The sequence below is a fragment of the Acanthaster planci genome, linkage group LG07, assembly GCF_054643075.1.
Source record: "Acanthaster planci isolate LZ-2023a linkage group LG07, COTS_SCS, whole genome shotgun sequence".
Taxonomy (NCBI): Eukaryota; Metazoa; Echinodermata; class Asteroidea; order Valvatida; family Acanthasteridae; genus Acanthaster; species Acanthaster planci.
In genome coordinates this window covers 21,478,142-21,490,386 of record NC_141783.1, presented here as the reverse complement: position 1 = coordinate 21,490,386, position 12,245 = coordinate 21,478,142, and the positions used below count along the sequence as shown (strand labels likewise).

Genomic DNA, 12,245 nt, shown 5'->3' with positions numbered 1-12,245 from the left:
TGAACTGAAAATTAAGAATGCCAGCACGCTTGCATTGCCTATGATACTTTTATACTCTCTTCACGGAAAAGTACAATCCACATTTCCCTCTTGTCTCTAAAGTACTTACAGGAAAAATACAACTAAACAACCCTGGATCACCGAAGCTATTATCAACTCAGGCTGCAACCACAAAGATAGGCTGTACCGGCAATACTTATGCAACCCTTCCACAGCCAATAGATGTCTATACAGATGCTATTGCAATCGCCTGACCTCTATCATTCGACTTGCCAAGAAAAACTACCACATACATAATTTATTAAAAAATGATGTAAAAAATACTTGCCGAGAAATAAACAAAATTCTTGGGAAGGATGCTAAAGCAAACGTCCCAAACTGTTGCACTGATGGCCAACACGTCTTCACTAATCCGGGGGATATTGTTGATTCCTTCAATTCTATTTTAGCAATGTTGGTCCTTCACTTGCAAGCAAAATACATACTACTAATAAACATTTTTCTGATTATCTTCATACTTCTAACTCTGCAAGTTTCTTCCTTAATCCCAAAGATCCTACCAAAATCATTGATGCAGTGAAAACTCTCCAAAGCGGTACCAGTTGTGGTTTTGATGACATTCCTGTCTCTGTAGTAAAATATGTTGTTCCATTTATATCCTGTCCTCTCCTCTGCCATCACTGCTACAGTATTTTTGCAACAAAATTTATAACATGCCTTCTTGGTGAACTTTGGATGTCTGATGGGGAGGTTTGGCTTAGTCACCTCATTAGGCCCTGCATCCTCATTAAAATGGTGACATTCTTGAGTATTTTGCCCATCTGCACTTCAGAAAGTCAGCAGCATGTACTCTCAATCACTGTCGGCTGCATGACAGCTTGACCAATTGCTACAATGCTCCTATCTTTTCCTGGTTTTCCTGACCCTATCAAAATGAAAGGTGACCTATGATTAGTCATTGGAATGGAAACAAATTGAACCAGTCACAGTGGGTGGTGACAGGAACACAAAAAGGAAAAGATAGGAGTTGTGTTGTGAATGGACAAGCTGAGGGCTTTACTTTGAGTAAGTTCAGAGTAAATGATGGCAAAGTAAGAGATGGCAGAGTAAGTGATGGTAGAGTAAGTAATGGCAGAGTAAGTGAGGGTGGAGTAAGTGAGGGCAGAGTAAGTGAGGGCAGAGTAAGTGAGGGCAAAGTAAGTGATGGCTGAGTAAGTGATTGCAGAGTTAGTGGGGGCAGAGTAAGTGATGGCAGAGTAAGTGATGGCAGAGTTAGTGGGGGCGGAGTTAGTGAGGGCGGAGTAAGTGATGGCAGAGTAAGTGATGGCAGAGTAAGTAATGGCAGAGTAAGTGAGGGCAGAGTTAGTGGGGGCGGAGTTAGTGAGGGCGGAGTAAGTGATGGCAGAGTAAGTGATGGCAGAGTAAGTAGGGGCTGAGTAAGTGATGGCAGAGTAAGTGAGGGCAGAGTAAGTGATGGCAGAGTGAGGGCAGAGTAAGTGATGGCAGAGTAAGTGATGGCAGAGTAAGTGATGGCTGAGTAAGTGAGGGCAGAGTAAGTGAGGGCAGAGTAAGTGATGGCAGAGTGAGGGCAGAGTAAGTGATGGCAGAGTAAGTGATGGCAGAGTAAGTGATGGCTGAGTAAGTGAGGGCGGAGTAAGTGAGGGCAGAGTAAGTGATGGCAGAGTAAGTGATGGCAGAGTAAGTGAGGCCTGAGCAAGTGATGGCAGAGTAAGTGAGGGCAGAGGAAGGGAGGGGAGAGTAAGTGATGGCAGAGGAAGCGGGGGCAGAGTAAGTGAGGGCAGAGTAAGTGATGGCAGAGTAAGTGAGGGCGGAGTAAGTGAGGGCAGAGTAAGTGATGGCAGAGTAAGTGAGGGCAGAGTAAGTGAGGGCGGAGTAAGTGAGGGCAGAGTAAGTGATGGCAGAGTAAGTGAGGGCAGAGTAAGTGATGGCAGAGTAAGTGAGGGCAGAGTAAGTGATGGCAGAGTAAGTGAGGGCGGAGTAAGTGAGGGCGGAGTAAGTGAGGGCAGAGTAAGTGATGGCAGAGTAAGTGAGGGCAGAGTAAGTGAGGGCAGAGTATATATAGTCTGTATACCATAGTCCTCTGTGCTTTGAGGTAAACATTTTACTACCCCCCTTCCCCCCCCCCCTTTGGCCAACTTGACCAGTATGGAGTATATGTACAGGTAACCTGGCACGACATAATAAGTGTCAAGAGGCATTTCGCTCTTTCGAAACCATAGTGAAGTGGAGGTCAATTTAGGGGTTTTGCAATATTTGAAAGAGTAACCTGTCAACCATTTCGCAGGATCATACCGGTATATCTAAAAACGTCATTTTCTCAGCAATTTTGACGAGGTCATTATCTGTACCTGGTCTGAAATGTTGGAACAATGTCAGGAACAAAGACGCCAAGCTGCCAGTAAAATGGCACATTGTCACCTTATACATGTACATGTACATGTATCTGTAATAAGGTTCGTATAAACCTTGCAGTTCTGGAAGGACATGAACCTATACATGTACATGTGTGTGGGGCAAAAATGACGACATTGACACGGACTGTGCACGCATGCATCTGCTGAAAATAAACATGGTGATGTAAAAATGTACTTGGTATATTGTTTATGATTTGTAACAGAAAAGTATCATTAGAAATCCGATCTCTGATTGGTTGAGATGAGCCAATTAGGGAGTAAGAGTATTTAGTAAATTAATTTTGGATTTTTTTTCTCTTTTTTTCCCTTCCCAACGTGGATTTTAACACTGTAAAATACATGCCGGGAAGGGAAAAAAATCCAAAATTGATTTACATCTATCATCTTCCCGGCACAAATCCATCTTTGCAATAGTATTGAAGAGAAAAGCTAATGGTCACACAATCTGCCATGTGCACGTGTCAAGTTGACCCTGCATTTGAAGTACTTTGACAGACTTACGTGTACATGTACATGTAAATAACAAAGTCACATTTTTTCTCCTGATTTAGCCTACTCTCCAAATATAACCCAAATAGGGTCATGACAATCAAGAGACATTGCCTGAGTAACACTCTTTTTCGGGGCTGACCTTTATTCGTAAACATGGTAAAAGTAACTAAAAACAGGGGTCCCGAAATTTGCAAACCCCAAATGTACATGTATTGTAACATGACCTTGTACCAGTCTGATTATGATTAAGTTGATAACACACTAGGATCAATGTGATTGTTAATTGTACATGTATGTAATTAATAAGCCTCCGCTGATGTCTCTCATTCCCCTACATCACTATCCAAACATGTAATGACGATATGCACTCTTACACTGGCGTAGTTAGCAGGATGGTGTGCGTTGTGGGAAAACATGTAGTGACGGTATGCACTCTTACACTGGCGTAGTTAGCAGGATGGTGTGCGTTGTGGGAAAACATGTAGTGACGGTATGCACTCTTACACTGGCGTAGTTGGCAGGATGGTGTGTGTTGTGGGAAAACATGTAGTAATAGTATGCACTCTTACACTGGCGTAGTTAGCAGGATGGCGTGTGTCGTGGGAAAACGTGTAATGACGATATGCACTCTTACACTGGCGTAGTTGGCAGGATGGTGTGTGTTGTGGGAAAACATGTAGTGACGGTATGTACTCTTACACTGGCGTAGTTAGCAGGATGGCGTGTGTCGTGGGAAAACATGTAGTGATGGTATGCACTCTTACACTGGCGTAGTTAGCAGGATGGCGTGTGTCGTGGGAAAACATGTAGTGATGGTATGCACTCTTACACTGGCGTAGTTAGCAGGATGGCGTGTGTCGTGGGAAAACATGTAGTGATGGTATGCACTCTTACACTGGCGTAGTTAGCAGGATGGCGTGTGTCGTGGGAAAACATGTAGTGACGGTATGTACTCTTACACTGGCGTAGTTAGCAGGATGGCGTGTGTCGTGGGAAAACATGTAGTGATGGTATGCACTCTTACACTGGCGTAATTAGCAGGATGGTGTGTGTTGTGGGAAAACATGTAGTGACGGTATGCACTCTTACACTGGCGTACATGTACATTTAGTTAGCAGGATGGTGTGTGTAGTGGGGAAACATGTAGTGATTGTATGCACTCTTACACTGGCGTAGTTAGCAGGATGGTGTGTGTCGTGGGAAAACATGTAGTAATGGTATGCACTCTTACACTGGCGTAGTTAGCAGGATGGCGTTTGTCGTGGGAAAACATGTAGTGATGGTATGCACTCTTACACTGGAGTAGTTAGCAGGATGGTGTGTGTTGTGGGAAAACATGTAGTGACGGTATGCACTCTTACACTGGCGTAGTTAGCAGGATGGTGTGTGTTGTGGGAAAACATGTAGTGACGGTATGCACTCTTACACTGGCGTACATGTAGTTAGCAGGATGGTGTGTGTAGTGGGGAAACATGTAGTGATTGTATGCACTCTTACACTGGCGTAGTTAGCAGGATGGTGTGTGTCGTGGGAAAACATGTAGTAATGGTATGCACTCTTACACTGGCGTAGTTAGCAGGATGGCGTTTGTCGTGGGAAAACATGTAGTGATGGTATGCACTCTTACACTGGAGTAGTTAGCAGGATGGTGTGTGTTGTGGGAAAACATGTAGTGACGGTATGCACTCTTACACTGGCGTAGTTAGCAGGATGGTGTGTGTTGTGGGAAAACATGTCGTGACGGTATGCACTCTTACACTGGCGTACATGTAGTTAGCAGGATGGTGTGTGTAGTGGGGAAACATGTAGTGATTGTATGCACTCTTACACTGGCGTAGTTAGCAGGATGGTGTGTGTTGTGGGAAAACATGTAGTGATTGTGTGCACTCTTACACTGGCGTAGTTAGCAGGATGGTGTGTGTTGTGGGAAAACATGTAGTGATTGTATGCACTCTTACACTGGTGTAGTTAGCAGGATGGTGTGTGTTGTGGGAAAACATGTAGTGACGGTATGCACTCTTACACTGGCGTACATGTAGTTAGCAGGATGGTGTGTGTAGTGGGGAAACATGTGGTGATTGTATGCACTCTTACACTGGCGTAGTTAGCAGGATGGCGTGTGTCGCGGGAAAACATGTAGTAATGGTATGCACTCTTACACTGGCGTAGTTAGCAGGATGGCGTTTGTCGTGGGAAAACATGTAGTGATGGTATGCACTCTTACACTGGAGTAGTTAGCAGGATGGTGTGTGTTGTGGGAAAACATGTAGTGATGGTATGCACTCTTACACTGGCGTAGTTAGCAGGATGGTGTGTGTTGTGGGAAAAAATGTAGTGATTGTATGCACTCTTACACTGGCGTACATGTAGTTAGCAGGATGGTGTGTGTAGTGGGGAAACATGTAGTGATTGTATGCACTCTTACACTGGCGTAGTTAGCAGGATGGTGTGTGTTGTGGGAAAACATGTAGTGATTGTATGCACTCTTACACTGGCGTAGTTAGCAGGATGGTGTGTGTTGTGGGAAAACATGTAGTGATTGTATGCACTCTTACACTGGTGTAGTTAGCAGGATGGTGTGTGTAGTGGGGAAACATGTAGTGATTGTATGCACTCTTACACTGGCGTAGTTAGCAGGATGGTGTGTGTCGTGGGAAAACATGTAGTAATGGTATGCACTCTTACACTGGCGTAGTTAGCAGGATGGTGTGTGTTGTGGGAAAACATGTAGTGATTGTATGCACTCTTACACTGGCATAGTAAGCTGGATGGCGTGTGTTGTGGGAAAACATGTAGTGACGGTATGCACTCTTACACTGGCATAGTAAGCAGGATGGTGTGTGTTGTTGGAAAACATGCAGTGACGGTATGCACTCTTACACTGGCGTAGTTAGCAGGATGGTGTGTGTAGTGGGAAAACATGTAGTGACGGTATGCACTCTTACACTGGCGTAGTTAGCAGGATGGTGTGTGTTGTGGGAAAACATGTAGTGATTGTATGCACTCTTACACTGGCGTAGTTAGCAGGATGGTGTGTGTTGTGGGAAAACATGTAGTGATTGTGTGCACTCTTACACTGGCGTAGTTAGCAGGATGGTGTGTGTTGTGGGAAAACATGTAGTGATTGTATGCACTCTTACACTGGTGTAGTTAGCAGGATGTTGTGTGTTGTGGGAAAACATGTAGTGACGGTATGCACTCTTACACTGGCATAGTAAGCTGGATGGCGTGTGTTGTGGGAAAACATGTAGTGACGGTATGCACTCTTACACTGGCATAGTAAGCAGGATGGTGTGTGTTGTTGGAAAACATGCAGTGACGGTATGCACTCTTACACTGGCGTAGTTAGCAGGATGGTGTGTGTAGTGGGAAAACATGTAGTGACGGTATGCACTCTTACACTGGCGTAGTTAGCAGGATGGTGTGTGTTGTGTTAAAACATGTAGTGATTGTATGCACTCTTACACTGGCGTAGTTAGCAGGATGGTGTGTGTTGTGGGAAAACATGTAGTGATTGTGTGCACTCTTACACTGGCGTAGTTAGCAGGATGGTGTGTGTTGTGGGAAAACATGTAGTGATTGTATGCACTCTTACACTGGTGTAGTTAGCAGGATGGTGTGTGTTGTGGGAAAACATGTAGTGACGGTATGCACTCTTACACTGGCATAGTTAGCAGGATGGTGTGTGTTGTGGGAAAACATGTAGTGACGATATGCACTCTTACACTGGCGTGGTTAGCAGGATGGTGTGTGTTGTGGGAAAACATGTAGTGACGGTATGCACAGCTACACTGGTGTAGTTAGCAGGAAGGCGTGTGTTGTGGGAGATTTCGGTGGATTGTTTTTGGACCTGTTCGTCATGTTTGTGAATACATGTACATGTACCTCGTCCGCACACCTTACGCGTGCTGCACGATGCGAGCTCATTGACTTTAAAGTCAGACTAGCTTGATTAGTTCTGCCCATCTTCCGGCTTTGCTGTTATGTAACCATGGTTACCCAATAATGTTTACATCTGTAAATACACCCTGTACAGTATTACTCAAAGATGTAGACAGCTGGCCGACTCTGCCATGGTGGTGGCCTCACAAAAGCCATGTTACCAGCACTGGAGAGTCCTGACTGGTAATGTGAGAAATTTTGTATTAACTGTTTGTTGTTCCTTCGATGCTGTGGACAGCTTGCCGACTCTGACGTTGTGAAGACCCTCGAAAGCCATATACACTGTATGTCAACAATGGAGAGTGCCAGTGGTGACTGTCATGCATACCGGTAACTGTTATTCCTGTAACAGCTAACTGTCATAAATGTGCTTTCAATTACATGTACTGTTTGTATACTTGTATGTATATTACGTGAGTGACAGATATCTGCTGTCTTGTTACTCATGTTTTGCAAAAGCTGGTCTGGGATCCGACTGTTTGTATTCGTCACTTCTTCATATGACATGTTATGACAACTCTGGACTGTGTATGCTGTATGACTATGTTTATTTCGTCACATCCAGAATGTCATCGTGGTGAGTTAGACAATGATGTTGTCACATTGACCCCATTCAACATAAGTGAGTCCTCTGGCTCTCCATTTTTGACTGTTACTTACAGTCAACAAGTTTGCGAACCAATGCTAATCTTGTTGTTCATTTTTTTCAATTGCTGTTGAATTTTCCTTGCTCGATTGCGAGTGGTGGCAAGGATTTCGACCCCGTGCATAGCAGCATATGCCGTGAGGAGTTCCTGTACATTATGCAACCTTGCTGTTTTGTCGCGTCGGAATTAACTGAAGCTGTTACTGTTGATTTCTGTACATTGTGTCTTACCAAGTTCCTGTGTTATTCAACTTACATGTTTGTTCCTCTTCCTGATTTGTTATCGACGTGCCTGTGTTTACTACCCATTTGTGTTTTGTCCCTGATGATGTCCTGAGTCTCTTTGCTACATGTACATACAAGAAGTGTTCAACAAAGTTCCAGCCCTTGAACATTTTGACAACCCACCTGACCCATCTTGCCAACCCAATCAGATATTCCTTAGTTAATCAAGAAGGATTCATCTGGAAATTTGATGCGCAAACTTGATCTTTTTCTGATTGAACATTTAATTATGAAACTACAGCAGACATTAATTTTAAAATTATGTGCTAAGGTTTATCCAAGAACGCGTTACCGTACATATGTGCCTCTCTGTTTGGATTAAAATGATCACTAGAAAGCTTTTGCCATTCGTCAAAAACACAAGTTTAAAAGATAGTGGAACACAACTTTTAGTTGATCTGTAGTGATTGATGATAGCCAAGCTTTATTTCATATGGTTTAACCTTCATTTATAAAACACCCCTTTCCTATGGAAGTTGAGTCTAGGGGGAGGGAGTGTAACAGAACAGTGTACCAGTCTGATTATGTACAAGTGCATTATGGGAAGGCAAGTCTCATGGCATGTCAAGATGGCACCTGTGAGTTGATTACACACTGGAATACATGTAAATGTGATTGTTGTTAATTGTAATTAATGTGAGCCTTTGCTGATACACCAGGTATCTGTCATTCCCCACGTCGCATCTGAACCTGTATAGTGACGGTACATGCACCATTGCAATGTATGGTAAACGACTTGGTATTTTCCCTCCTAAATGGAACTTCTTTGGACATGGTTTTGCTTTCTGATGGCTAATAATAGGTCACAATGGGGAATAATTACTGATGTCCATGGAACTCTTTTCTGTGACCCCACCTGCAGACATGGCAGAAGTACATGTACATGTATGCTGTATGTTACGTGCGTTACGCGTATAGTCGCCAGCTCCCTAATTTCACCATCTACATGTACTTGTACGTGTATTGTCAAGTCAGATTGGTTTTCACAGTAAAAGTGGCGAAATAAGGGACCTGGCGACTGTACGGTCACGCATGTTACATGTACCAATTTAGCCCCTGACTGGGGCCAGTCTACTCAATGAGCAAGGACTACTCTACTACCTCCAGTATCTTTGGGCAGGTATCACAGGTATTGTCAGTAGTCTGGCCCCAGTGTGGGGATAATGAACCAAGAACAAATCTTCGTCTGATTTCATGCTAACGACACATGTAATGTACATGTAAACATAGCCTTGGTATGCTGAAACTGCAAATCCACTTCAAGTTTGTGTACATGTATGGGCTGTAGACTTTGTGTCTGTTTTGATGGGACATGCATGTACAGGTACATGTAGTAAAACATTTGCTTAATTACCGGTATGCTTTTAAATAAAACTTTTGCAGGTGCTTTGGGCTGAGTAGGGCTGGAGCACAGTGAGTCATTTTAATTCCTGATATTTTCAGATATTGCTGATACTTCTAAAAGAGAGATTTTAGTGTTATTGGTCAAATGATTGTACCATAAGTTACAGCCTTAAAGGTTGTTGAACTTTGACCCTTTTATTTCTTCCAAAGAGTAGTTGATTTGATACTTTTTGTACTCTGTTGCAGCTCCACCATTCTTGCCATTAGCCATTGAACAGTGCACTCATGTACTGTCAGATTCCCAAAACTATGTGGCATTCATCTGAAATGAGTGAATGAGAGCAGAGCTCTCCATGCACGATGTAGCTGTACATGAAATGATCAAGGATACTGGATGATGACGTGCATAAGATTGAAGCATTGCATGGTGGAGATGGACATGCACATGGCTTTGGTCTCTCGCAAGCTACTCCTCATTCTGCCCTTGATGTCACATAGAAATATATCTAATAAAAGTTTTCTTTTTCAGAAATTTGTTTTGGAGATGTTTCGTGTACTGTACCAGTATTTTGAGTCATTTACTGGAAAGGTCTAGTGAACAAACATAATGTCTTCGTTTTGAAGAGACTATGGTAAAGTGGGGGGATGTCAACATGACTACAGCCGGACCGACCAGAGCAGCGACATCTGGCTTGAGTACTGGTGAAATTACAGGGATTGTTATTGCAGTTACAGCAGTGCTGGCTGTTTGTCTGACAGTTTGTAAGTATTTTTCCTGCACATACATAGATTTAGGATTTAATGATCAGTACATATGCCAACAACTTTATTTTACTCATGTTTCTTGTTAGTTTTTAATTAGAGTATCAATTTGAGTACTTTAACCACTTCCTGCTGGGGACTACGGGATCGGATACGTATGGTTTATATGGGTGGCCAGGGTCTCCGAACTCAGACAAAGGAAACAGGGCCCTGTAACAAAAGACCATACTCCGAACAAGACCAGGCGGCTGGGCATCTCAAAAGTGGTGATAATCCAGCCTTGTTTTGAAACCGTATACCAGGGTTTGGGGCATTGAGAGCGAGCGGATTACCAGCAGGGACACAAGCGCTCCACCACTGCAGCGATGAGCCACACAGCACCGCTGCATGCTAATCTGGCCTGTTGGACTATTTTTAACAATACAAATTACAGCTGTCATTTTGTGTCACTTTTTTATATTTTTGCTTGAGCTACAGTGTCTCAGTAACACCATCATGCCACAAAAATTGGTTGCTACTTTACCGGGGAATTAATAAAAAATGATAAGCCAGCACAGAGTTCACGTGAAACACTTGTTTTTGCTTTACTGCTTCGTAGTTACGTGGGTTTATTTTATATTCTGTGAATTGCACTCTCGAGAAGTAATGTTGCATTTTGTTTGTGTTGTTACAGTGACGTTGTACCTCCAAAACCGTAGAAAGACACAGGGTAAGTTCAACTAATAGCTAACAACTAGCAACAAGTGTTTCTGGGCAAGAAATTTCAAGACAGGAGTTCCCCAACAGATTCTTAGAAAAGTCTTCCCTGAGAGGGTTCCTTCACTCAAAAAATGATCTGGGAAAAAAAAAAAAAACAGGACCATCAGGAAAGCTTAAATCAGAGCAAGGGCCGAGCATGTGACCACATCTGTAAACTCTTCACCATAAAACCTGTCCACTTGGCTTTTAGGTGAGTCATCCTTTAAAACTGAAGTTTCCACTCTGCCCCTTTTCAGTCCACTGGATTTTCACTGAAGGAAAAGCTTAGCAACTGCACAAAATAAGTCAGTTCGCTTCCAAATATAACCATTCAAAAGGACAGGGAGAGCTAACGATCATTTGTTAATTTCAGAAATTTTTCTAAGGCAGTGTTTGCAATGTACATGTACACACCAGGTGGTTCTAATACAATGGATGTCAGTAAGATATCCTTGATCAGAAAAATCCATCCAAGGTGTGTCATTGATAAGCTTTATTTCCAGAAATCATGGTAAAATCTGTAACAGTGATCATTCTTTTCATACACCCACAAACTCAGTAATACAAATAATTTTGTCACTTTCATCTCTGATTTTACAGGTTCCCCTGACTCATCTATTCCAAGCACTAAAGGTGACATTTTGCTAAATTTTCTTTTTCGTATTTTACATTCAGAAAGCACTTTTCAGCAACTTTGTTTCTAAGCAAGACCTTAAGCATAATTGTTAAATGTCCTTACTCTTATATAAAAGGTTGGTGCATAATCAGAGAGTTGTATGTATATGTACAATATGTAATATAGGTCTAAATATAACTGGATAAGGCTCATTTGTTTCGTATTTTTCACAAATTTAAAATTTCACATACGTGTAATATCGATAAATTTGGTCTGACTGCTACTGCTTCTTTATTTTTTTTTCAGTCAAGATTTCCAAATGGACCTTAAATGTGTGTGGTGCTATTACATGCAGTTGTAAGTATTGATCATTTTTTATCAATAACTGATGCAACAGCAGCAGATTGATCGCTGCTCAAGTAGTTGTGGCTCAGGGTTGTAGAAACGGTCATAGTTTAATTCAGTGCAAGTAAAGACATTAGATACACATGTTATATTATGAGGTGTTGAACTATAATCTGTGTTCTGTGGGGGTAGGAAGGGGTAAGCAGTGCGGTGGGGGTAGGAAGGGGTAACTGGTGCTGTGGGGGTAGGACGGGGTAACCAGTGCTGTGGGGGTAGGAAGGGGTACCCGGTGATGTGGAGGTAGGAAGGGGTAACCGGTGCTGTGGGGGTAGGAAGGGGTATACAGTGCTGTGGAGGTACGAAGGGGTAACCGGTTCTGTGGAGGTAGGAAGGGGTAACCGGTGCTGTGGGGGTAGGAAGGGGTATACAGTGCTGTGGAGGTACGAAGGGGTAACCGGTTCTGTGGAGGTAGGAAGGGGTAAGCAGTGCTGTGAGGGTAGGAAGGGGTAACCAGTGCTGTGGGGATAGGAAGGGGTAAGCAGTGCTGTGGGGGTAGGAAGGGGTAACCAGTGCTGTGGGGGTAGGAGAGGGATAACCAGTGCTTTGGGGGTAGGAAGGGGTACCCGGTGCTGTGGAGGTA

The 12,245-nt window shown here is 43.2% G+C and overlaps 1 protein-coding gene across 7 annotated transcripts in view; it reads left to right on the top strand.

Moving 5' to 3' along the window:
* Positions 1-12,245, top strand: part of LOC110990344 (uncharacterized) — a 33,420-nt gene that overhangs the window by 11,522 nt on the left and 9,653 nt on the right. For 3 of the 7 annotated variants that reach the window (XM_087139082.1, XM_087139076.1, XM_087139080.1), the window contains exons 2-5: positions 9,769-9,906; positions 10,580-10,615; positions 11,236-11,277; positions 11,567-11,617. In XM_087139082.1, coding sequence (XP_086995208.1) covers positions 9,774-9,906; positions 10,580-10,615; positions 11,236-11,277; positions 11,567-11,617 — 262 coding nt within the window. In that variant the 5' untranslated portion in view covers positions 9,769-9,773. Of the gene's footprint in view, positions 1-6,470; positions 7,200-9,673; positions 9,907-10,579; positions 10,616-11,235; positions 11,278-11,566; positions 11,618-12,245 lie in introns of those variants that run through there. The other 4 variants (XM_087139079.1, XM_087139078.1, XM_087139077.1 and 1 more) reach the window with 4 other exon arrangements.